A 24897-nucleotide genomic window follows, 5' to 3' on the forward strand; every position below is an offset into this window, starting at 1 on the left:
ACTCCTCACAAATCCAGTATTATACATGTTATTCTGGGCTTCCCAATACAGGATTCTTGATGCCATCTAAGAGATTCCCCAGCTTCCTCAGTGAACTATAACTCTCAAAGGAAGGTTTTATGTCCAATTCCTATTCTGGGTAACTCAGAATCATGTAAATTGTGTTTTTGACAAAATGCCAGAGATATCCACGTACAAGAATTCTCCCTTACCACACTATTCCCAGCTGGCTCTTTCAGTCTTCATCAACCAAGATAATATGGGTTTTCTCTTCCTTAGACTTCGGTATGGGGGATGCAGCTCAACCCTATACTTCTCTACTGTACCTCCCAGATCCTCCAAAGTGGGTCTTCTGAATATCACCTGCTCAGTCTACAACCTCATGAGTTCAAAATCTACTCCCAACCCCACACCAGCAGAGGGAGGAATTTGTGGATAGATGCTAGTCTAACACACCTTACTACCCAAAACTAGCTTTTAGAGTTGCAACCTGTTTCCCAAGTAGGCCAGCTATTTCTATTCTAAGATTCCTAAGAGGCACTTGGTCCTTTCTTCTTGGTCTCCAAGGACAACTCCAAGAACAGACAGAAACTGGACACTAGAGCAGCCCAAATCCCATTCTTACAAAATACAGGCATACCTTATAGAACACCTCAGCAACTAACGTTTTCTTGGTGAAAGACTTCTTGATTTTTGACACCCAAACTTCATAGAATGTTCATATCTCTCAAAACAACACTTTCTGAAAGGTGTTTATGTAGGAAAACATACATATTTACACCCTAAAACCTAAACACAACATTGTTAACAAAATAGTATGCAGAGTACTGAAACACCAGGTGTCAATACAGAAGACATACCGGTATTACTATATAAAGTAACTGCTTGTTAACAAACATATTAACTGTTGAATGTTCAAGAAAATTGGTTTAAGCATTTTTCATGCTACTTCTGTGTGACTTATATAAAGAAAGTTTTACTGTATTTTTATAACATTGTAGGAAATTACTTAGAGGTTTTGAGTTGAGGAATAATGCATTATACTTTTTCCTATTTTAAAAAAATAGGCCCTTGCTGAATCATTTTGTGCAGAACATCTGATTTGTTGGAATGGACTACTGCTACTAAATGGAAGATGCCTGTATTTTCTTGGATTCTTCCACCCAAAACCCATCAATAGGCCTCACCCTAGGCCATTGATTTGGTCACATTCCAACAGCTCATCTGTTCTCAATCTCTAGCCTTGACTCGTTGAATCCCTTCTCATCTCTTCATTTTCCAGGTTCCCCCAGGTGTGGTCATACAGGTCATCTTACTTTTCATTCTATTTCCATTCTTATTTTTCATTCTATTCACTTCTTCTCTCTATCCTTTATTTTACTTTTGCCAAAGTGATATTTGCATATAATCTAAAAGATTAAATAGAGGTAAAAGGCTTATAACAACAACAAAGGCAGCCCCTAGCTCACTCTGTCATCCCTATCCCCAATGCAATGTGTACAGCAGCAAATACTTTTGGCTCTTTGCTTTTGCTTCCAATTCCAAATAACATTGGTAAATGTTATTGCCTGTTGTTTCATTTTAAACATTATTTATTGCCTTCCTATTATGGTAAGTGAGGATTTTAGCTCTCTTACATCCACCTTTCCTTTACCCTCCTCCACCTTTCTCAATAAAGTTATGCCCAAAATTTTGTTTAAATTCATATTTGGTGTGTTAATTATTGAGATTATTGTTCACTTATGAGCAAAAACAGATTGATTTCATTTCTGTTACAAACTTTTTTGTTTTTCCTATATTTAATAATTGCCCCATTTCTTCATTTGCTTAGATTTGTATATCTAGCTGAGCTTTGTCATATCCTACAACAGCTCTGTGAAATTACTCTGAATCCATTTTCCACGTGGTTGAACATATCAGATTTGGCAGTTTTTTTGGCTTTTTTTTTTTTTACTGACAAGATTTATAAGTTCCATTTTTCCCTCTCCTCATTTTAATCTGCACTGCTTTCTAAGCTGCTGGATATTATGGGTGTTATGTTGGAATTCCCCTTATGTTCTATAAATACCAATGTTCTATAAATACCTAACCCCCTCTCATGTATTGGATTTCTCATTTCCTAGTTCCCATGCGATCTTTCTTGGTTTACTCCCTAGTTTTGGTGGATTACATCCTCTAGACTTTCACACTTTACATGTTGAAAATGTTTTAGTATACCCTCACACTTGATTAATTCATTTAAACAGATAGCCTAAACTAAAATTTATTAATATTTTAGAGACATTTATCAACTGCCTTTATCTTCCAATACTGTTTTTGAGAAATTAGTTTACATTCCTGATCCTTTGATTATGATTTCTTTCCCTTCTTTTCTCTTGCTCTGTCAACTAGCTTTTAGTGTCTTTTCTATAAACACTCAAGTTTCAAAATTTCCAGATGATATTCTTTGGTTTGGCCTTTTACATTTATTATACCAAACACCCAGTGAGCCCTTTCAATCAGAATTCACATTTTCACTTTGGAGAAATATTATTTTTTAAAAAAAAATCTTCTGGACAGACACAGTGGCTCACACCTATAATCCCAGAGCTTTGAGAGGCCGATGAGGGAGGATCACTTGAGGTCAGGAGTTTGAGACAAGCCTGGGCAAAATAGAGAGGCCCCAACTCTATTTTTAATAATAATAATAATTTCTAATAACTGTTTTTTCTGTTTTTCCTTACTAGTTGGATGGATTTCTGGAATTGATCCATAAATTTTCCTGTTTTTCTCTCTTATTGTCCAGCTCTTTTATTCCCTACTATATCAGAGAGTTCTTCCAGTCTGTTCTCTTTTTTTGAGACAAGGTCTTACTGTGTTGCCCAGGCTGGTCTTGAACTCCTGGGCTCAAGCAATCCTCCTGCCTTAGCCTCCCAAAGTGCTGAGATTGCAGGCATGAGCCACCATGCCCAGCTGTTTCCAATCTTTTTGCTAAATTTTGTCTTGTTGTCATATTTTAATATGCAAAAGCTCTATCTTATCGTTGGTTCCTTTTTTTAAAAAGTCACACTATTATTTTTCAATGACTTAACATTTTCTTTTATCTCTCTGAGGACATCATGTCTTTGATTCTTCTGCTGTCAGCATGGTCTCTGTTTCCTCTAGGTTCCTGTTTTCTCTGTTTTTTTCTTTGGTTCATTTTGGAGGTTTTCTTCCCAAATCTTACTATAATTTGATGCCCTATCACATTTAAGACTGAGTCACTAAAGAGCTTATTAGAAGCTTTGTAAATGGGCTTCTAACAAGGTCATAGAGGAGCTGGAGAAGGGGGTGACCAAATGTCAGTATCTGTATGAACCATCTCTGGGATGGTTAAGTTTCCTTTGAGAAGGACCCTTCAACATTCCTGCTGGAGTGTAGGGTGGTGAGGTTGCCAGTGTGCCAGTAATGACTAGAAGAAGGGAGCTAAGAATTTCACTTTTCAGATGCAGAATGTCCTCTAATCTCCCAGTTTTCAAGTCTTTCTCGTCCTGCCTTTCTCGGTGCTCAGTGTCCCCAAGTACAAATGATCTCTGGTTGTTTCTCCAGAGACTCCTGCAAAGGTAGGGGGAAATGGTCCAGGTCAAGAGAGGCCTTTTAGGGTCTAAATAGTCCTCACAAAGGCTTTCAGATAAATCCCCACCCACCATATTACCCTGCTTTCTTCCTAAGCCTTGCCAGAGAGCTGTGGGATGAGTCAGCTGCCTTTCCATCTACAACTCCCTCGCAGGCACTTGGCTCTGACCTTTCTCCATTCTCCTAAGTCATGTAACATTCCTCTATCCACTTTCCATCTTTGTATTTTGTGGTTTATGGTTATTTATGTCTCCTTGGCTTACCAAAGATAAAGCTTGTGCTTCCTTTTCTTATTTTCCCTGTTGTTTGGAAATGATTTTTAAGAAAAGAAGATTAATTTAGGGACACAGAAAACAAGTATGTAAGTCTTATTCTGACATGTTGAAATCAGAAGTCTCTAGATTTTCCTTTTTCACAGATCTTTTACTACATCACACTCTCTTATACCAGTAACATTCTGATTCATAATTTCTGGCTTCCAGATTCTCTGGGTGATTAGCCATATTGTTTTCTGGTTTCAGATATGCAACATTTAGTGTATTAATGAATTAACAAGTTCCACATCTACTTATCATATCCTATCTGCAGTAATTGTTGTCTGCAACTGAATGGGGTTTACTGGATATAAAATAATACGAAAGGCTTTAGTCACCAATCTGTTGTGGGACTTAGTGTCCTTATCAAATAGGCTGGTTATTTTCAGTCGTCCCTCTGTCCCTCTATTCTCACACTTCCCCTATCCCAAAAGGCTGACCTCTATGGACAATTCCCCTCAACTATTCCCACTCATTGCCATTTTCACCTGTGTCATTCTTTCTCTGCCTTGCTGCATTTCTGGCAACATTACTCTACATCCACAGCTCCTAAAGTATAATGGCTTCCAGTTTCACAAGAGAACCCTTCCTAGTTAGTTCCCTTGACCTTACCCACACCTCTGTAAAAGTCTCTTTATTAAACTCTCTTCTGTTATACCTAACATGTCATTTGTTTCCTATGGTAACACTAATACATCAGTAAAAGGAGCATTTTGAACTAGCTCATCTCTAAAGTCCCTTGAATTCTTATATTCTATGATTTTTACAAGAGTAAAATCACATGGCATTTAAATTAAAGACTCTGAACAAATTACAGACTTCCTTTCATTCAAGATTCTGTCTCACTCCAGAAAAAAAAAAACTCTCCAAATAATTATGCTCCGTCCTTAGAAAATATAAATATTGTTAGTACAACTTAGACTAGCTGAGAAAGCCAGGATATCCATTATTGTTCCCTTTTTGCTTAGGCACTGCAGTAAGATAGTTCTGATAAAAAATGTATTTGCTATTTCCGACTTTGAAAACAGACAATCAGAATTCATTCCAAGGGTTCAAGTGTTTCTCTTTATCTTCTTTCCTTCCTATTTCTTAGATATGTATATTATCAAAACACCAGAAAAATAGAAAAACTAAGTTTCCCATTAAAAGTGAAATGAATTCCTTGATTTCACACCCTCCTCCAAATACCAAATTATCTTTTTCCATGCATCGCCAGACTTTTTATATCCACTGAACTTTATCACTTTCTTACCCCTTATAGACCCTTCAACCCATTTCCATCTAAAACTGCTCTTGCCAAAGTTTTGTACAACTTCTTTGTTGTGATATTCAACGGATACTTCTCAGAACTTGTGGTAACCTCTCAGAAGCATATGACAACACTATCACTCCTTTCATGAAACATTATCTTCCTAGTCTTTGCTGTTGCCTCACCTTTCTGGTTTTTCTCATACTTACTGGACTACTCCTCAATCCCTTCAGTGGACATCCCTTCCTCTGCCCATTCCTCAAATGTTCATGCTTCTTGGGGCTCTGTCCTAGTTTTCCTTATCTTTCCACCTATATTCCACCACCAGGTATCTTGATCCACTCCTGTGACTTCAAAAACAATGATAAACTAATGATTCTCAAATGCACCATCTCAAGTCCAGATCTCCCCCTGACCTTCATATTTTTTTCATAACTAAATACTAAATAACTCCATCAGTATGCCCACAGATTCCTCACACTCAACATTTCAGCTTCCACTCAAACCTATTTTTCCCCCATATCTCTTATTCCAATGAATCATACCACCCAGACACCAATATAATCTTTGAGTCTTTGCTGTTCCCCATTCCCATGCCCAATCAATGACCAAGTCCTACTGATTCCGAGATCTTGAATCTATCTAATTCTAACCATTCTCATTGCCACTTCTCTAAACCAAATCATCTCCCTACTGCTAAAACCCTGAAATGCAGACTTTGTAATATAGCCAGGGAGATCCTTCTAAAATACAGATATGATCACCTTACCCTCTTCCTAAAACCCTGCAATGGTTTCCCACTGCTATGAAGATGATGCCTAAATTCCTTAACAAAGTTTACAAGGCCCAGCAACTGATCTCCTGCTCTGTTATCCAAATTGCTGTATGCTTCAGCCTTATTGAGACATTTTTTTTGTTACTCCAACAAGACATGATTGTTTTTACTCTGGACATTTCCACATGATGTTCTCTCCACCCAATACATGCTTATCTGATGTCATCAGTGTTATCATGCCATCAATATCTACAACTCCTTTAATCTTTGGTCTCTCCATTTAGATGTCCTATGCTCTCTAAATCTGGGTTATATCTGCTCCCATAGAAAACTACTTATCCACTTACTATATTCTATTGCAGTTGCCTATTTACTTGTCTCCTTTCCCTTTTAGACTATAAGCATAGTGAAAGTTGAGACTATACCTATTATATCTCCAATGCCTTAAACATTATATGGCACAAAATAGCCATTAAATAAATAATGGTTGGATGATGAACAAACAAATGAATAAATAAACAAATCAGATTAAAAGTTGTACCAGGGGAAACACATTTTACATATGGACTTCCTGTCCCTTGCTTCTTCTCTTCTCAAAAAATAATAATAATATGTAAGCCCCCTTTCCCTCCCAACCAGCCATTGCTCACTAAGGGCTAATTAAGGTACACTTACGCAGGACAGCTAAAAAAAAGGATTCTGTCTGAACCTTTGCTTTCTCCTTCATTTCTGCCTTTCCTCCTATATATAAAATTTTCAAACTGAAAGTTTAAACATGCTTAAAAGAGACTAAGCATGTGGCTGCCTTTCTCTTGATCTGCCCAAACCATCTGTAAACCTGGTAGTATATGTACATGGGGTAAAAAGAACCTATGATAACATTTTATTTGAACCAGAATGCTAAAGCATTAATTAAAGCTGAGCACACCTGCTCTAAACTGCAGAGTCAGAGATTTATGTGAACTTATAAACTTGAGGCTTTCTGACCTCTTGTACAATTTATATTTCCTTTAAATAAGCATTTCCTCTTGTAATGCAATATTTTAAAGTTTATTTCTGTGACTAATCTGCTGGCATATTCAGTTCCTTTATTACCTAGTCTTTACCCTTGTAACCCACTACTTGTCAAATTTTTAATTTAAGGTTTTGGGTGAAAATAAGCAGGCTCAACCATGAGAGGAAGAATTTCTTGCCCTAAATTTAACTTGTTAATGAGATGATCTAAAATGATATCCATACATTCAAATCCCATATTTAATACAATGTATTTTTATACAGTTATTCACAGATCTATTCACTCACTGTTTGGAGGGCATAAGCTACTTTATAGTGATTTATCACTTGTTAAGTTACAATGCTTGTCCACATGTGCAGTCCTTTTAGAGAAGACAGTTTTTCAATCAAGGAAGGCATTCTGACTTGAGATTTGGATGCTAATGATATTAGAAGGAGAGGGTTCTAAGAGGTTTCCTATCAAAGGTAGTTACCTTGGATAGATTCCTTCCCAGCACTGTGAGCGTCACCAAGCCAGCACAACAGACCAAAGCACTGGAGCTGGAGAGGCCAGAACTTGGTGGGATATTTCCATCTACCAGGCAATTCATTCCAGTCAGGTTACTAAGACCAAAGTGTTCCTAAGAATATAAGGAAAAAAGCAACAGTAATTCAGTATTGAATTCAAGGAGTAGTGAAATCTTCTTTCATTCCCCAGAGAACAAAAGTCTATCAATAGACTTATAATAGTTATAGAAACTACTTACGCAATTCAATTTAGTTGAGACTATATGTGACATTTTATTTAATGACTCTTGGCCACAGGGTAATTCCCTTAAATGCCTTTAATTTTCTTGCCTTGAATGTTCTTTTTCTTGAATATTAATTGATTTGAATATGGAAAAAATATAAAATTGCCTTGAATTTTTTTTTTGAGTATTAACTGATTTGAACAAATATGGAAAAAATATAAAACAATTATAATTCAATTTGTCAAGTAGCAAGACAAGAAATATACAATTATCTGTGAGGTGATCTAAATCTCCATGCAGCACAACTCCAGCATTCTGTTATTATAAAAGTCCAGCCCCCAAGCAGTGACTTGTTTCTAAGGAGTGCCTTACTTCAGAAGGTTCTCTGAAAAAAAAGAGTTCCAAACTTTCTCAGTTCTGTTTTACTTATGAAAAAACCTAGGCACCAAGAGATGAAGAAACTTTCCCAAGATGACACACAGGGAGACGAGAGTAGGGCCCAGGTCTCTGATTCCTGTTTGAAAACTTCTCCACTGCAGTTAGAAACCTGAGCCAGCAAACCGTCATTGTGATTTAATATGCCAGCTATGTGAGAAAATCCAGATTCTTACTACAGTTTATAGATACAGTTTAGCCATATGGTAGCTTTAAAGATAGTCAAATTATAGTTCAGCCACAAATGAGAATACAGACCCTAAACAAGTCGAGGAAACTCTATTTCTACAAATAGGAAAGCTCAAAGAAATAATCAGATTCTGATTTAAATATGGAAAGCTCTAGTATACTTACATGACTTTCTAACACTAGGACACTTTGGATGATATCATATCTTAACCTTTGTGGTTTAAGTTTACAAATAAATTCAAGTCTACCTCCTTCTCAAGAAAAAGTACCACAGTCTTTGCAAATTACTCAAATGACTGAAGATTAATGTATGAAATACTATTACCTAATTATGCATTTCATCATACATATTATACAAGGGAGAATTTCAATAAGCTAGCTAGAATAACTAAAATAACAAAATTCTGCAAATAAAAGACTTTTTTCCTTAATTTTTGTCTGTCTGTCCTAGCTAGCAAAACTCTCGCACCACAATAAGAAGAAATTTAGCTGGGTGTACTTCTCTTCCTGATTTCAAGTCATCTAAAAATTTCCTTCCAGAAATACAAACAAACTATAAACTGAAACTCTACTGTTGCCAATGCCCTTTCATACAGAATATTAGACAGCTTGTTTTAAAAAAAAAAAAAACTTGAAGAATACAATATATTTAATATAAACTGATCAAACACAGGTGTCTTGAGTGGGAATCATACTTCAGAACTTATCAGCCAGGCGCAGTGGCTCACACCTGCAATCCCAGCACTTTGGGAGGCCGAGGCGGGTGGGTCACGAAGTCAGGAGTTCAAGACCAGCCTGGCCAAAATAGTGAAACCCCATCTCTACTAAAAATACAAAAATTAGCCGGGCACGGTGGCAGGCGCCTGTAATCCCAGCTACTCGGGAGGGTGAGGCAGGAGAATTGCTTGAACCCGGTGGGCAGAGGTTGCAGTGAGCCGAGATCATGCCACTACACTCCAGCCTCGGCGACAGAGCAAGACTCCATCTCAAAAAAAAAAAAAAAAGAACTTATCATGCAATGTTTAAATGAAAATGTATAACAAATTCAAAATGCAAATGGGTATATGCCATATTCTGTAATAGCTCTATCCCAAAAGCATAACATGTTCCATTTAATATAAGCAAATTATCCTCTGAAACTTTCTAGTATTTGAATTTGAAAGTTTCTGAACAGGCTAGCATTTAAATTACCTTTCTGCCAAAAGTTCATTGTATAAGTTTGCTTTTGCACATAAATTGTCAAACCAAACAGGAAGGCTTTAAAACCTGAAATGCTCAAAAATAACACAAAGCAACATGCATTATTTAGGCCACTTTACCCATATGCTGCAAAAAGGCATGTTGTTACAAGGAAGATTAAAATTGCATTTGCCAGGCAAATGCTTCGAAATACTGTAATTCCCACTAATGCATATGATAAGCCAGATGATTTGAAGATTTAAAACCTGCCAATAACTTTTCCCGTAAGTTATTACCATGTGTCTGAGAGAAAGGAAAACACAAAAGAAACAAAGAAATGAATTCATTAACTTTAAGAACAAAAACCACCCCTGTTACAGTATAGGACTACACATTAGAAATAAATTTGATGTATTTCTGTAATGGATGTGCCACTAAGTCCTAGCTGCTCATTACAAAGTTTCAGATAGGACTGCCAGGCAGTAAGGAGCACAAGCTCTCTAAAACACGGGTCAGTTTGTTTGTTTACTTTTAGCTCACAAAGGCAAAATTTACTTCTTGTTGTCCTACTGTGATTCTATATAAGTCACTACATCTAAAATAATTATTGCAATATAAAAGTGGTTCTAAAAACAGCAAATATCAATTTTCTTTTGGTCCTTGATACTTTTTCAATTATGAGAGTGAAAACATTTTATTTTCTTGTTCTTATGTGTAACATTAGAGATTTTCAAAGTAATTATTCAATGTTTCTTGGAAAATACTTATACTAATACATTTCATTATGTCTTTTTTAATCCCTTCTGAAGTAGCAATAACAATACTAGTTACCATTTATTAAATGGCTACCATCAAGCCTTATGTAATTCTTTTAACAACTCTTTGTCAGGATAGCAATGACATCATTTTACGGATAAATCTGAGACTTAAGAGGTTAAATTACCACAGCTGAGAAGAGCCCAGATTCAAACGTGGGCTGACTCTAAATCCTATTACAGTATACCCCTATACATCCCAAGTATAAATGTAAATAATAGTATTAAAACATATCCTCAAAAGTATGTTTAAACAAAGATTTTAAAACCAGACAGATGTTTGTCAGATGCACCTATTTATGAACAGCCAGCTATATAAAAACCACTACTGCCCCCTGTGAACACTACCCCAAAACAGTCATATCTTCCCCACTCTGAAACACAAACTAGCAAAACAGAACAGAAGCATCGGTTAGTACTGTAAGGAGATGAAAAAGATGTAGTAAATACAATAAATCTGACAGAATACACATGATAATCTCAACTGGTAGTAAGTGCCTTATAAACCAATTTACCTGAATTCCTTTAACTCCACATAAGAAATAGTTATGCCACAAAGGCTTGGTTTTATCAATCTGGATGTTATTAGCACTAGTACTGAAGTCCCTGCGAAGACAAAAGACACCATTAATTTAAAATCTGTAGGCCTTGAGCTGCAAAATCAATGGCTGACTGCTGCCATCTTGTGCCAACACAGTGATACTGACTCTCCTTTCCCTTTTATGTTCAAACTGTGTCTACAGCAAAACATCTCCAGCTGCTAAGAGTTAAGAGAGGAAGTTGTAGTGGCCTTAATGACTAAACTACCTCCAACTGACCCTTTTTATTTCCTGAAACAGACAGGAAACAATATATTTTAGAGTAATCTACAACTATTTTCTCTTTCATGTTGGTCCTTGTTAAACTGGTGTAAACCACATGAATATTATCCTCTGGGCCTGCTGTTTGGCACACTCCCAAACTGAAACAGAAGTACTCAAAGCCATCTCTGCCACCCATCCAATTTTACCGTCTGCAAAATTTAAGAAAAAAAAGAACAAACAAAATAATGATTGGATGCATAATCAACTTAACAAAATAAGATTCCATGAGTCTATACTAATGTAAGTTAACAAAGGAATACAAAGCTAAATGAAAAGGAAGGAAAAACTCTTTATTATGGTAAAATGCTAACTGATAGATATAGAAGGAATGATGTGAATAGAAAAGTCACTACATGGTAAACTTTATGATAATTTGTTTCAGGAAACAATCATCAATGGATTGTTAAAATCAATAAACTGGCTAAACTGGGCTAAACTTAGTAAAAATGTGATGAGAAGCAAGATATTTATAGTATTTCCCCACCAGAAACTTATGAACTACAATGGAAAAACATAGTATCCAGGCTGGGCACAGCAGCTCACACCTCTAATCTCAGCACTTTGGGAGGCCAAGGCAGGCGGATCACAAGGTCAAGAGTTCGAGACAAGCCTGGCCAATATGGTGAAACCCCATCTCTACTAAAAATACAAAAATTAGCTGGGTGTAGTGGTGGGCGCCTGTAGTCCCAGCTACTTGGGAGGCTGAGGCAGAAGAATCACTTGAACCCGGGAGGTTGAGGTTGCAGTGAGCTGAGAACATGCCACTGCACCCCAGCCTGGGCGACAGAGTGAGATTCCATCTCAGAAAAAAAAAAGTATCTGATATGGTTTGACTGTGTCCCCACTCAAATCTCATCTTGAATTGTAGCTCCCATAATTCTCACACGTTGTGGGAGGGACCCGATGGTAGGTAACTGAATCATGGGGGTGGATCTTTCTTGTGCTTTTGTCATGATAGTGAATAAGTCTCATGGGATCTGCTGGTTTTGCAAAGGGGAGTTCCCCTGCACATGCTCTCTTTGCCTGCTGCCATGTAAGATGTGACTTTGCTCCTCATTTGCTTTCTGCCATGATTGTGAGGCTTCCCCCGCCATATGGAACTGTGAGTCAATTAAACCTCTTTCCTTTATAATTACCCAGTCTAGGGTTTTTCTTTATTAACAGCATGAAAACGGACTAATACAGTATCTTTATGGTAGAAAGATCTGGCAGATGGCACCTTAATCAAATGATCAAAATTACCACCACCAGTAAAGGGATGTTTTGTGCCTCCTTGATACAATATACTAAGCATACATCCATGGAATGTGGGATTTCCTTATGCTATTCTTGTGTCTTCTTTGTAAGTCAAAAAAAATACTTCAAAATGAAAAATAGGTAGATAAATAAATAGGCTCCTAAAATCAGCCAAAGGACAATGTATGTGAAATGGGAGAATCAATTAAAGAGGAGGAAATGAGGCAAAATTCCCCATATCGACTGAGTGCTCTAATATAACTGACTAAATATCTACTATATGCCAGTCATTGTAATAGATACCTTCCATGGATTATTTTAACTCAATAACATGGATACGTTATCTCTTTCAAAATATATTAAGTGGCTAACCACTTAAGCATACAAAGCATGCATGGGAATATAAAGGTAAAAGGCAGAAGGCTTGCCTTTTAAAAGTTCACAATCTAGCCAAGATGACATGAACATAAATAACTACCAAACAGTAATGGCATGTGATAATAATACTGGGTGGCATATGTGGCTAAGAGAGTATTATTTCTAAAAGTCCACATTTGATAGAGAGAGGACGTCTTCCCGGAGGCTCAGAGAGGTTTAGTTGCTTTCCAAAAATGCATAGTCTGACTTCAGCTCATCAGAATTTTACTCTACTGTCACTCACAGAAGTTGAAAATATGTTGCTCACAGTCAACAAGAGGTCATAGAATTTGAAAGCAGATAAAGTTATGTTAGCATATCTGACAAGTTCTATTCCTAGTTAAGAGGACATCTTGAAAGTCACTAAGAAAAGAAAACCAGAAAGAGATTTTGAGAGGGGAATATGAACAGAGGGGGTAGGCAGATATGAGGAGAAAAAGAGGAGGATCGTTGCACATATATAGGAAGCTACGTGAGCAATGTTCCAGAAAGAACTGTGATATAATTTGGATTTGCATCCCTGCCCAAATCTCAGGCCAAGTTGTGATTCCCCAGTGTTGGAGGTGGGACCTGGTGGGAGGTGATTGGATCATGGGGGTAGATTTCCCCCTTTGGTATTGTTTTCATGATAGAGCTCTCACTAGATCTGGTTGTTTAAAAAGTGTGTGGCACTTCCCACCTCTCTCTCTTCCTCCTGGCTCTGGCAATGTAGACATGCCTGCTTCCCCTTTGCCTTCCACCATGCTTGTAAGTATCCTGAGGCCTCCCTAGCCATGCTTCCTGTACAGCCTGTAGAATTGTAAGCCAATTAAACCTCTTTTCTTTATAAATTACTCAGTCTCAGGTATTTCTTTATAGCAGTGCAAGAATGAACTAATATGGAAAATTGGTGACAAGGAGAGGGGCATTGGTATAAAGATACCTGAAAATGTGAATTTGGGTTGGGAACTGGGTAACAGGTAGAGGTTGGACCAATTTGGAGGGCTGAGAAAAAGACAAGAAGATGAAGAAAATGTGTAACTTCCTAGAGACTTGCTGAATGGTTGTTTCAAAAATGCTGATAGTGATATGGACAATGAAATCCCAGCTAAGGAGGTCTCAGATGAAAATGAGGAACTTCTTGGGAACTGGTGTAGAGGTCATTTTTGTTATGCATTAACAGAGCCTGGAGGCCTTGTGCCCCTGCTCTAGGGATATGTGGAACTTTGAACTTGAGAGTGATGGTTTAGGTATCTGACAGGAGAAATTTCTAAGCAGCAAAGCATTCAAGATATAGCCTGCTGTTGGCCGGGCGCGGTGGCTCACGCTTGTAATCCCAGCACTTTGGGAGGCCAAGGCGGACGGATCACGAGGTCAGGAGATCGAGACCATGGTGAAACCTCGTCTCTACTAAAAATACAAAAAAAAATTAGCCGGGCGTGATGGCAGGCACCTGTAGTCCCAGCTACTCGGAGGCTGAGGCAGGAGAATGGCGTGAACCCGGAAGGCGGAGCTTGCAGTGAGCCGAGATTGTGCCACTGCACTCCAGCCTGGGCGACAGAGCGAGACTCCGCCTCAGAAAAAAAAAAAAAAAAGATATAGCCTGCTGCTTCTAACAACCTATGTTCATATGCATGAGCAAAGAAATGACCTGAAACTGAAACTTACATTTAAAAGGGAAGCAAAGTGTACGAGTTTGAAAAATTTGAAGCCTGGCCATGTGGCAGAAAAGAAAAGGCCTTTTTGGAGGAGGAGTTCAAGCCAGGTACAGAAATTTGCATAAGTAAAGAACAGTCAAATGCTGATGGCCAAGACAAAGGGGAAAAGACCTCCAAGGCATTTCAGAAACCTTTGCAGCAGTTCCTTCCATCACAGGCATGTAGGTCTAAGAAGGAAGAATGGTTTCATGAACAGGGACCAGGATCCCACTGCCCTGCACAGCCTCAAGACACTGCTCCCCATATCCTGGCCTCTCTGCCTCCAGAGGTGGCTAAAAGGAATTCCAGATACAGCTCAGGCTGCTGCTTCAGAATGTGCAAGCCATAAAACTTGTTAAGCCTGCCAATGTTCAGAGTGCAAGAGTTAAGGCTTGGCGAGCCTCTGCCTAGATTTCAGAGGATGTGTAGAAAAGCCTAAATGTCCAGGCAGAAGCCTGCTGCAGGAGCAGAGCCCTCATGGAGAATCTCTACTAGGGCAGTACTGAAGGGAAATCTGGGGTTGAATCCCCCACACAGGGCCCCGACTGGGGCACTACCCAGTGGAGCTGTGAGAAGAGGGCCATTGTCTTCGAGACTGCAGAATGGTAGATCAACCAGGAGCTTGCACCATGCACATGTAAAAGCCACAGGTGCATGAACACTAGCCCATGAAAGCAGCCTCAGGGGCTTTACTTTGCAAATCCTCAGGGTGGAGCTTCTCAATGCCTTAGGAGCCCACCCCTTGCCCCAGTGTGCCCTGGAAGTGAGACACGGAGTCAAAGGAGATTATTTGGAGCTTTAAGATTTAATGACTCTCTTGCTGGGTTTCAAACTTACATGGGGCCTGTAGCCCCTCTCTTTTGGCTAATTTCTCCCTTTTGGAAAAGAAGTATTTACCCAGTGCCTGTACCCTCATTTTATGTTGGAAGTAATAACTAACCCATTTTTTATTGTACAGGCTTATAGGCAGAAGGGACTTGCCTTGTCTCAGATGAGATTTTGGACTGTGGACTTGTAAGTTAATGCTGGAATGAGTTAAGACTCTGAGGACTGTTGAGAAGGGATGACTGAATTTTGGAATGTGAGTACATGAGACTTGGGAGGGGCCAGGGACAGAATAATATGGTTTGGATTTATGTCCCTGCCCTAATCTCATGTCAAATTATAATCCCCAGTTTTGGAAGTGGGGCCTGGTGGAAAGTGATTGGATCACAGAGGTGGATTTCCCCCTTTGGTACTCTTCTCATGATACAGTTCTCACTTGACTTGGTTGTGTAAAAAGTGTGTAGCTGCCCCCAGCCCTCTTCCTCCTGTTCCACTCATGTAAGACATGCCTGCTTCTCCTTTGCTTTCCACCATGTTTGTAATTTGCCTGAGGCCTCCCCAGCCATGCTTCCTGTACATCCTGTAGAGGATCATGAGCCAATTATACCTCTTTTATTTATAAATTACCCAGTCTCAGGTATTTCTTTACAGCAGTGTAAGAATGGACTAATACAAACTGAAAAGTGCCAGCTCCCACAGAATTAGAAGTATAGCTTAAGTCTGTCAGAAAAAAAAACAACAACAAAAAAACTGCTTTTTGATTATTGATCTTTGCCCTTTCCCGCATCCCTATCTCACCTCTCTACCTAGCCTTTTCTTGAGGTTCAAAACGAGACACTCATTTTCCCACCAACTCTCAACCCTGCATTACATTATCCATTTGCTTTCTCTACCCCCACTTCCATGTTTGTAGAATTCTGAGAAAAGAATCCTTAAAATGAGAAGACATGACCCATTATTATATTAATACTTTCCACTTACATATTTTATTCGTTTACTTGTTCTTCAAAGAAACACCTGCCCAGTGTCTACCCTGTGTGTGTCTGGACCTGGGGTAGGTAGACCATTATAAGACAACTGTGTGTGTCTGGATCTGGGGTAGACCATTTATAATAAGAGTAGCATCAAAAAATACATGAAGTCGGAGGCACAGAAGAATGCCTATAGGCATCTGGTACTTGCCTCCTCCACAAAGAAGAACCAAAATAACAAGTTGACAATCATAGTTAGAATAGATCATGTAAGAGAGAACACTGAATTCAACAAGAAGTGACAAGAAACACCTAAGGCAAGGAAGGAGAGGAAATCAGGGCAGCCTGCTCAGCCAGAATCAGCTGGGAGCCTGGAGAGGCTCTTCAGTGTGGGTAAAGGGCAAGAGAAACACCCCAAGTGGTCCACATTACTATCAAGGACTCCTGCAATCCTAGCCATAGGAGAGCTCCTCAACCCTTCAGGACCATGTGACTGACAGAGGAACTACTTGGAGATCACATGATGGCATTGCTCCAAAGAGGAAATTCATGCTGGGTTTTACACACCCCCAAGTCCTAAGCAACTCACTATCCTGAGATCCCAAACTCTACTAGACTGCATCCTGCCATGGGGACCAACAGCTCCTGTCTCCACATCCTTGCAACCTCTCTGATATCCCCTACCCACAGACACCACGAGTGCTAACTGCTGTTGTCAGAGCCAAAATGTAAGCCACTGGCAATAACTACAATACTCCCAGCAGTGATGCTGCTGTGTATTTTCACGAGCCCTAAATATAGACTCCCTCACTCACAGCAACTTCCATTGCACTGCTGGGGCCAAACCATGAGCCACTGGCAGAACCCTGGTATTCATAGCAGCAGAGCCACCATGCATTTTCAAGTGCCCTGAGGAAAGGCTATGCCACCTACAGCCACCACCTGGAGCCAAAGTGCATGCTCCCCAGCCAATTGTCTATGACTGCTGCCAGTGAAAGCAACCTCACTCTCCCCCGCAGCTGGGCCACAACGCAGCCACTGCCACCACCACCTGGGCATTCCACTAGGTGGCTTGGTTCACTCTACTGCTGCCTACCACTTGCATACACCACCAGGGGGCCTGAGGATAGGCCTGCCCTGCCAGACTCCACCCCTATGCCTAAGCATACCACCCAGGGTACTAAGAATGGCTGTGTCCAATCTACCACCATTGGCACCTGAACACTCTCCCAGGGACCTAAAGATGAGCCCACCCAACCTACTACTACTATCACAGCTAGCTTCCAACTGCATGCAACACCTGTGGCATGGGGGACCAACTCACCCAGCCTAACACAGCCACCAACAACAATGCAAAATGCTTAGGAGCCAGAGGGTTGTTCTACTACTGCTACTGCCATCACACAGGTGACACTAACTACCCAGGGGTCCAAGGACCCAGCCACACGCACGGCTGACTGCTACAACTGCCAGGATCCACAGTCTCCAATAACAACAATATCCTAAGTCACTGAGGAAATCAGAGACCACTGATACTGTTTATGGCCAAAGGAATTATACAGAGACTACAATACTACAAGTGCCAAGAATCAATGCCAACATGCCAAGCCAACCAATAACATAGGTACATCTTTGAGAAAAAGTCATTGTCTATAAAAGCAAATTCTAAAATTTGGAAGAAGCAAATTCACCAATTCACCAGCAATAGATTCCAATGACAAAGAAATTTATTAAATTCCAGAAATAGAATTCAAAGTAATGACATTTAAAAAGCTCAGTGAAGCCGGGTGTGGTGGTTCACACCTATAATCCCAGCACTTTGGAAGGCTGAAGCAGGCAGATCACTTGAGGTCAGGAGTTTTAGACCAGCCCAGCCAACATGGTGAAACACCATCTCTACTAAAAATACAAAAATCAGCCAGGTGTGGTGGTGGGTGCCTGTAATCCCAGCTACTCGGGAGGCTGAGGCATGAGAATCACTTGAACCCAGGATGCAGAGGCTGTAGTGAACCAATATCACACCACTGCACCCCAGCCTGAGCAACAGATTGAGAATCCATCTCAAAAAAAAAAAAAAAAAATATATATATATATATATATATATATATCAGTGAAAGACAAGAGAACACAGATACAAAGAAATCGGAAAAAAATTCTAGCATATGAAAAAGAAATTTAACAAATGGATATCATAAAATAGACAAAAATATTGGAACAGAACAATTCACTGAATGAAATAAAACATGCATTTGAAAGCTTCAACAATAAACTAGATCAAGCAGAAGAATTTCAGTACCTGAAGATAGCTCTTTTGAAATAACACAGTCAGACAAATATAAGGAAAAAAGAATAAGAGAGAATGAGAAAACCTTATGTAACTTATGAAGCATCATAAAGCAACCAAATATTTGAATTTTTGGTGTTCAAGAAAGCAGAGAAAACCAAAAGGATAGAAAACCTACTTAACAAAATAATAGCTGAAAACTTCCCCAGTCCAGTAACAGATTTACATATTCTGATACAGGAAGCTCAGAGATACCCAAACAAATATGACTTTAAAAGGTCTTCTCCATGGCACATTATAGCAAAGTTGTCAAAAGTCAAAGACAACAAGAGAATTCTTAAAGCAGAAAAAGAAAAGCATCTAGACACTTATAAAGGAGTCCCACCAAAACAACAGTGGATTTCTCAGCAGAAACCATACAGGCCCTGAGAAAATGGGATGATATATTCAAAGTGTAGATAGAAAAAGACTAGCAGCCAAGGATACTATACTCAACAAAATCATCCTTCATAAATGAAGGAGAACTGAAGTCTTTCCCAGAAAAACAAAAGCTGAGCACATTTATCATGAATGGGCTGAACCTACAAGCAGTGCTTAAGGGAATACTATACCTGGAAGCAAAGGGATAATATATACACCAACAGGAAAACATATAAAAGTATAACGCCTACTGGTAGAGTAAACTCATGAGTAAGAAAGAGAAAGGACTCAAATGTTACCACTACAGAACACCACCAAACCACAACAAACAAGACAGAAATAAAAAAAAAAAGAAAAAAAGATATATAAAACAACCAGAAGTCAATTAACAAAATGACAGGAATAAGCCCTCCCATATCAATAACAACATTGAATGTAAACAGATTAAAATTTCCAATTAAAAGATATAAACTAGGATAACTGATTTAAAAACATGACCCTAAAATAAGCCCCCTACAAAAATAAAACCTCTTTTCATCCTGAAAAAAACACATATATATTGAAAGTAAGGGAATGAAAAAAATATATTCCATGCAAACAGAAACCAAAAGCAAGCAGGAATAGCCATGCTTATATCAGATAAAATAGACTTTAAGTCAAAAAAAGTAAAAATAGACAAAGAGAGGTATTATATAATGACAAAGGGATCAAATTAGCAAAGGATATGACAATTCTAAACACATATGCATTCAACAACAGAGCACCCGGATATATAAAGCAAATATTATTATGACTAAAGGGAGAAAGAGAGCACAATACAATAATACTTGGGGACTTCAGCAGCCCACTCTCAACATTACAGAGATCATCACAACAGAAAATTTAAAAAGAAACACTGGATTTAGACTGCACTACTGACCAAATAGATCTAACAGAAATTTATAAAACATTTCATCCAGCAGCTACAGAATATACATTCTTCTCATCAGCAGATGAAACATTCTCCAGGATAGACCATATATTAGGACACATAACAAGCCTCAACAAATTTTTTAAAATGGAAATCTTGTCAAATACCTTCTTAGATACAACAGAATAAAACTAGACAGTGTGTATCAAATATCTTCTTAGATACAATGGATTAAAATTAGATAGTAATAAAAAGAGGAACTTGTGATACTGTACAAATACAAGGAAATTTAACAGTATGATTCTGAATGACCACTAGCTCAAGGAAGAAATTAACATAGAAATAAAAAAATTTATTCAAATAAATGAGAACTGAAACACAACATACCAAAATCTATGGAATACACTAAAAACACTGCCAACAGAGAAGATCATAGCAATGAATGCCTACATCTAAAAAGAAAGAGTTCAAATAAGCAACCTAATTATGCATCTCAGGGAATTAGAAAAGCAATAAAAAACGAAACCCAAAAATAGTAGAAGTAAAGAAATAATGAAGATCAGAATAGAACTAAATAAAGTAGCTACTAAAAAACACAAAGGGTTAAAGCTTTTGGAGGGATAGCAGATCAGGTGGCTGACTAGACACAGCCAGGAAGCACCACTCCCACTGAATGAGACTAAATATTAAGTAAACTAACACACTTTGAGCAAATCTGAGAAAGAAAACACCAAGAGTAGATACAGAAGCAACACAGACACTGAGGCTGAAAAGAGAAGAAGCTGGGAACCTTGTGTGGGGTTGCTGAATGCTAGGGCTCATGCTCAGCCCTGAAAGCCTCCTGATGGAAGGGTTAGTGAAGGGATAGTGGGGCAACCCACTCTTGCTACAGATCTCCAATCCTAGGTACAAGAGATCCTATGATGCCCATAAACATTTAAACTGGCAAGGGGATATGCCTGGAGAGTAGGCAGTAAAAGTACTCCAGCCTATATGGAATGGAGGTTTGGCACACATGGCAGCCACAGCAGAATACAGCCATAGGTGCCCATCCCCCAAGGCTCCCCTTCTTCCTCTGAGTAATTCTAACCCCAGTTGATCACTGGGTCAAGAGAACAGGGCTGACTTTCCAGTGGGAATGGGGCATGTCTGTTCTGCAGGCACTCCTTCCCACCAGCCCCTTCCAAGGCCTCTGCCCAGCTGCTCTAACAGGAGCATGAGTACAGTGCAGCCTCCACTGCCCAGTACAGGTGCTTTACCAAAAGGCCAGCCTGAGTACTTTCTCAGAGGTCTGGAAGCAGTTGGAATCCCTCAGCACAGTTGGTGCTGTGCCAAAGGAGCCAAAAGATGGAGCTGTGGGCCAGTCCCAACAGCTCAGGGTTGCAGCATGCAGCTTGGGAATCTTGAGCCAAGATCTGTAGCCAGTGCTAGAGCAGGGAAGGAGCCCACACCCTCAGAAGACAGAGAGGAGTGAAACACACAGGCTTGTAAGCCAGCACCAGAGAAGGGCATCTCTCCCTCTACAGCAGCAGTCCCCAACCTTTTTAGCACAGGGATCAGTTTTGTGGAAGACAATTTTTCCATGGATGGTGTATGTTGGGGAGGAGGGGATGGTTTCAGGTTGAAACTATTCTACCTCAGATCGTCAGGCATTGGATTATCGTAAGGAGCATGCAACCTAGATCCCTCCCACATGCAGTCCACAATAGGGTTCATGCTTCTATGACAGTCTAATGCCACTGCTGATCTGACGGGAGACCGAGCTCAGGTGGTAATAATGCTCACTCACCCACTGCTCACCTCCTGCTGTGTGGCTCACTTCTGAACAGGCCATGAAGCGGTAACAGGGATTGGGGAACCCTGCTCTACAGGACCAGTCCAAGAATGGTGTGGCCTATCTGCAGGTCACAGCCTCTGCCTGAGGGAGCCCTGCAGCCCAGAAGACCTAATAAAAAAAAAAGACAGGATCAGTGCCAGTGATCAGAGGGGGCTTCCTCAAAGCTCAGGAACAGACCTGCTGAGAAGGTCATGTGTCTCCCACTACCCCACTATAGAGCACTACTGCAAATGCACTGAAATACAAAAAAAGCTGTGAAGCTGATTAAGAGCCTATCTGCTGGCCACCATTCTTAAGCACCATTTACTGGATCACAACCCAAATTAAAACACCAAAAATAATCCGCCAATATACACCACTTGTGAAACCAGGGGCAAGAATCTAGCCACAAATAAAGATCCTGTACAGAGCCTTGGCCCTCTGAAAGCAACCAGAAATGAAGCCAACTGACTATCCTCCATTTAAACCACAGTTAAAAGAACACCAGTTCTCTCAGAGGAGAATCAGTGAAAAAACTAAAGTAAAAGGAAAAAAGTTGGAGTTATCACATTACCCAACTTCAAAGTATACTACAAGGCTATAGTAACCAAAACAGCATAGTATTGGTACAAAAACGGATACATAGACATAGACTTATAGAACAGAATAGAAAACCCAGAAATAAAGCTGAACACCTACATCCATCTGATCTTCCACAAAGTCAACAAAAACAAGCAATGAAGGAAGGGCTCCCTATTCGATAAATGGTGCTGGTATAACTGGTTAGCCATATGCAGTAGAATGAAATTGGACCCCTATCTTTCAGCATATACAAAAATTTATTCAAGATGGATGAAAGATTTAAATATAAGACCTCAAGCTGTACGAATCCTAGAAGAAAACCTAGGAAATGGTTAGAATTTGGCAAAGATTTTATGGCTAAATCTCCAAAAGCAACTGTGATAAAAAAAAAAAAATTGACAAGTGAGACCTAATTCAAGAGCTTCTGCACAGTAAAAGAAACTATCAACAGAGTAAACAGATAACTCACCAAATGAGAGAAAATATTCACAAACTATGCATCTGACAAAGGTCTAATATCGGAATCTGTAAAAATTGTAAACAAATCAACAAGCAAAAAACAAATAATCCCATTTAAAAATGGGCAAAGTATATGAACAAACACTTCTCAAAGGAAGACATACAAATGCAAATCAAAACCACAATGAGATACCATCTCACACCAGTCAGAATGGCTATTATGTAAATGTCAACAAGAAAGAGATGCTGGCAAGGCTGTGTAGAAAAAGGAATGCTTATACACTCTTGGTGGGAGTGTAAATTAGTTCAGCCACTGTGGAAAGCAGTTTGGAGTTTCCTCACAGAACTTAAAACAGAACTATCATTTAACCCAGCAATCCCGTTACTGGGTATATACCCATAGGAAAGTAAATTGTTCTAAAAAAAAAAGACACGTGCACTCATATGTTCATTGAAGCACTATTTACCATAGCAAACACATGGAATCAACCCAGGTGCCCATCAGTGGTGGGTTGGATAAAGAAACTGTGGTATACATACACCAGGGAATATATGCAGCCATAAAAAGGATGAAATCATATCCTTTGCAACAACATGGATGCAGTTGGAGGCTATAGTCCTAAGCAAATTAACACATGAACAGAAAATCAAGTACTGCTGCATGTTCTCAATTATAAGTGGGAGCTAAATATGAGTACACAGGGACATAAAGATGGGAACAATAGACACTGAGGACTAGTACGCAATGGCGGGGGCAGTAGGGAGGCAGGAAGTGTGGGCTGAAAAACTGCCTAACTACCTGGGTGATGGGATCATCTGTACCCCAAACATCACCATTACAAAATGTATCCAAGTAACAAACCTGCACATGTAACCCCTGAATCTAAAATAAAAGTTGAAATTATTTTATTGAAAAAATACAAAGAATCAAGAAAATGGAAAGTTGATTATTTGAAAAGAACAAAATTGATAAACTGCTAGCCAGATTAACCATGAAAAAAAGTGAGAAGACCCAAATAAACAAAATCAGAATCAAAAAAGGAACATTACAACTGATACCATGGAAATACAAAAGCTTATCAGACACTGTTATGAACAACTATACTATACACAAACAAATCAGAAAACCTAAAGGAAATTGATAAATTCCTAAACACACAACATACCAAGATTAAATCAGGAAGAAACAAAAAACATAAACAGACTAGTAACAAGTACCAAGATTGAAACAGTAAAATGAAAAGGCTTCCAACAAAGAAAAGCCCAAGACTGGACGGCTTCACTGAAAAACTCTACCAAACTTACAAAGAACAAATACCAATCCTCTTCAAACAATTCCAATAAATTGAAGAGAAGGGAATTAACCTAGTCCCAAAAGGCAAGCATCACTCTGATGCTAAAATCAGACAAAGGTGTAACAAAAACCAAAACTGCAGGCCAAGATCCCTATTTACATATATGTAAAAATCTTCAACAAAATTGCAGCAAACTGAATCCAACAGCACATCAAAAAGATAAAACACCATGATCAAGTGGAATTTATCCCAGGGATGCAAGGATTGTTCAAGAAACACAAATCACTAAATGTGACACATCGCATCAGTAGAATAAAGGACAGAAACCATATAATCATCTCAATAGACATAGAGAAAGCATGTAATAAAATTCAACATCCTTTCACGATAAAAACTCTCAATTATCAGGCATAGAATAAATACACCATAACACAATACAAGTCTCATATGACAAACCCACAGCTAACATCACATCAAATAAAGAAAAGTTTAAGCCTTTCCTGTAAAACCTGGAACCCAACAAAGATGACCAATATCACTACTCCTAGTCAACATAATACTGGAAATCTTAGCCAGAATAATCAGGCAAAAATAAAAATAGAAGGATCCAAGCTGAAAAGGAGGAAGTTAAATTGTCCTGTTTCACAGGTGACATGATTTTATATCCAGAAAAACCTAGACTCCAAAAAAACTCCTACACCTGATAAATAAATTCAGTAAAGTTGCAGTATAAAAAAACCAGCATACAAAAATCTGCAGCATTTCAATACACCAATAATGAACTAGCTGAGAAAGAAATTAAGCCAGAAATGCTGTTTATAATAGCTACAAAAAAAATACCTAAGAAT

At 39.0% G+C, this 24897-nt stretch overlaps 1 protein-coding gene across 5 annotated transcripts in view; it reads right to left on the reverse strand.

Moving 5' to 3' along the window:
• Positions 1 to 24897, reverse strand: part of GALK2 (galactokinase 2) — a 179007-nt gene that overhangs the window by 86539 nt on the left and 67571 nt on the right. For 4 of the 5 annotated variants that reach the window (XM_030814115.1, XM_030814114.1, XM_030814117.1 and 1 more), the window contains exons 4-5: positions 10811 to 10901; positions 7420 to 7566 (exon numbers count right to left, since the gene is read on the reverse strand). In XM_030814115.1, coding sequence (XP_030669975.1) covers positions 7420 to 7566; positions 10811 to 10901 — 238 coding nt within the window. Of the gene's footprint in view, positions 1 to 7419; positions 7567 to 10810; positions 10902 to 21686; positions 21830 to 24897 lie in introns of those variants that run through there. The other variant, XM_030814118.1, reaches the window with a different exon arrangement.

The sequence above is a fragment of the Nomascus leucogenys genome, chromosome 6 (assembly GCF_006542625.1).
Source record: "Nomascus leucogenys isolate Asia chromosome 6, Asia_NLE_v1, whole genome shotgun sequence".
NCBI classification, from domain to species: domain Eukaryota; kingdom Metazoa; phylum Chordata; class Mammalia; order Primates; family Hylobatidae; genus Nomascus; species Nomascus leucogenys.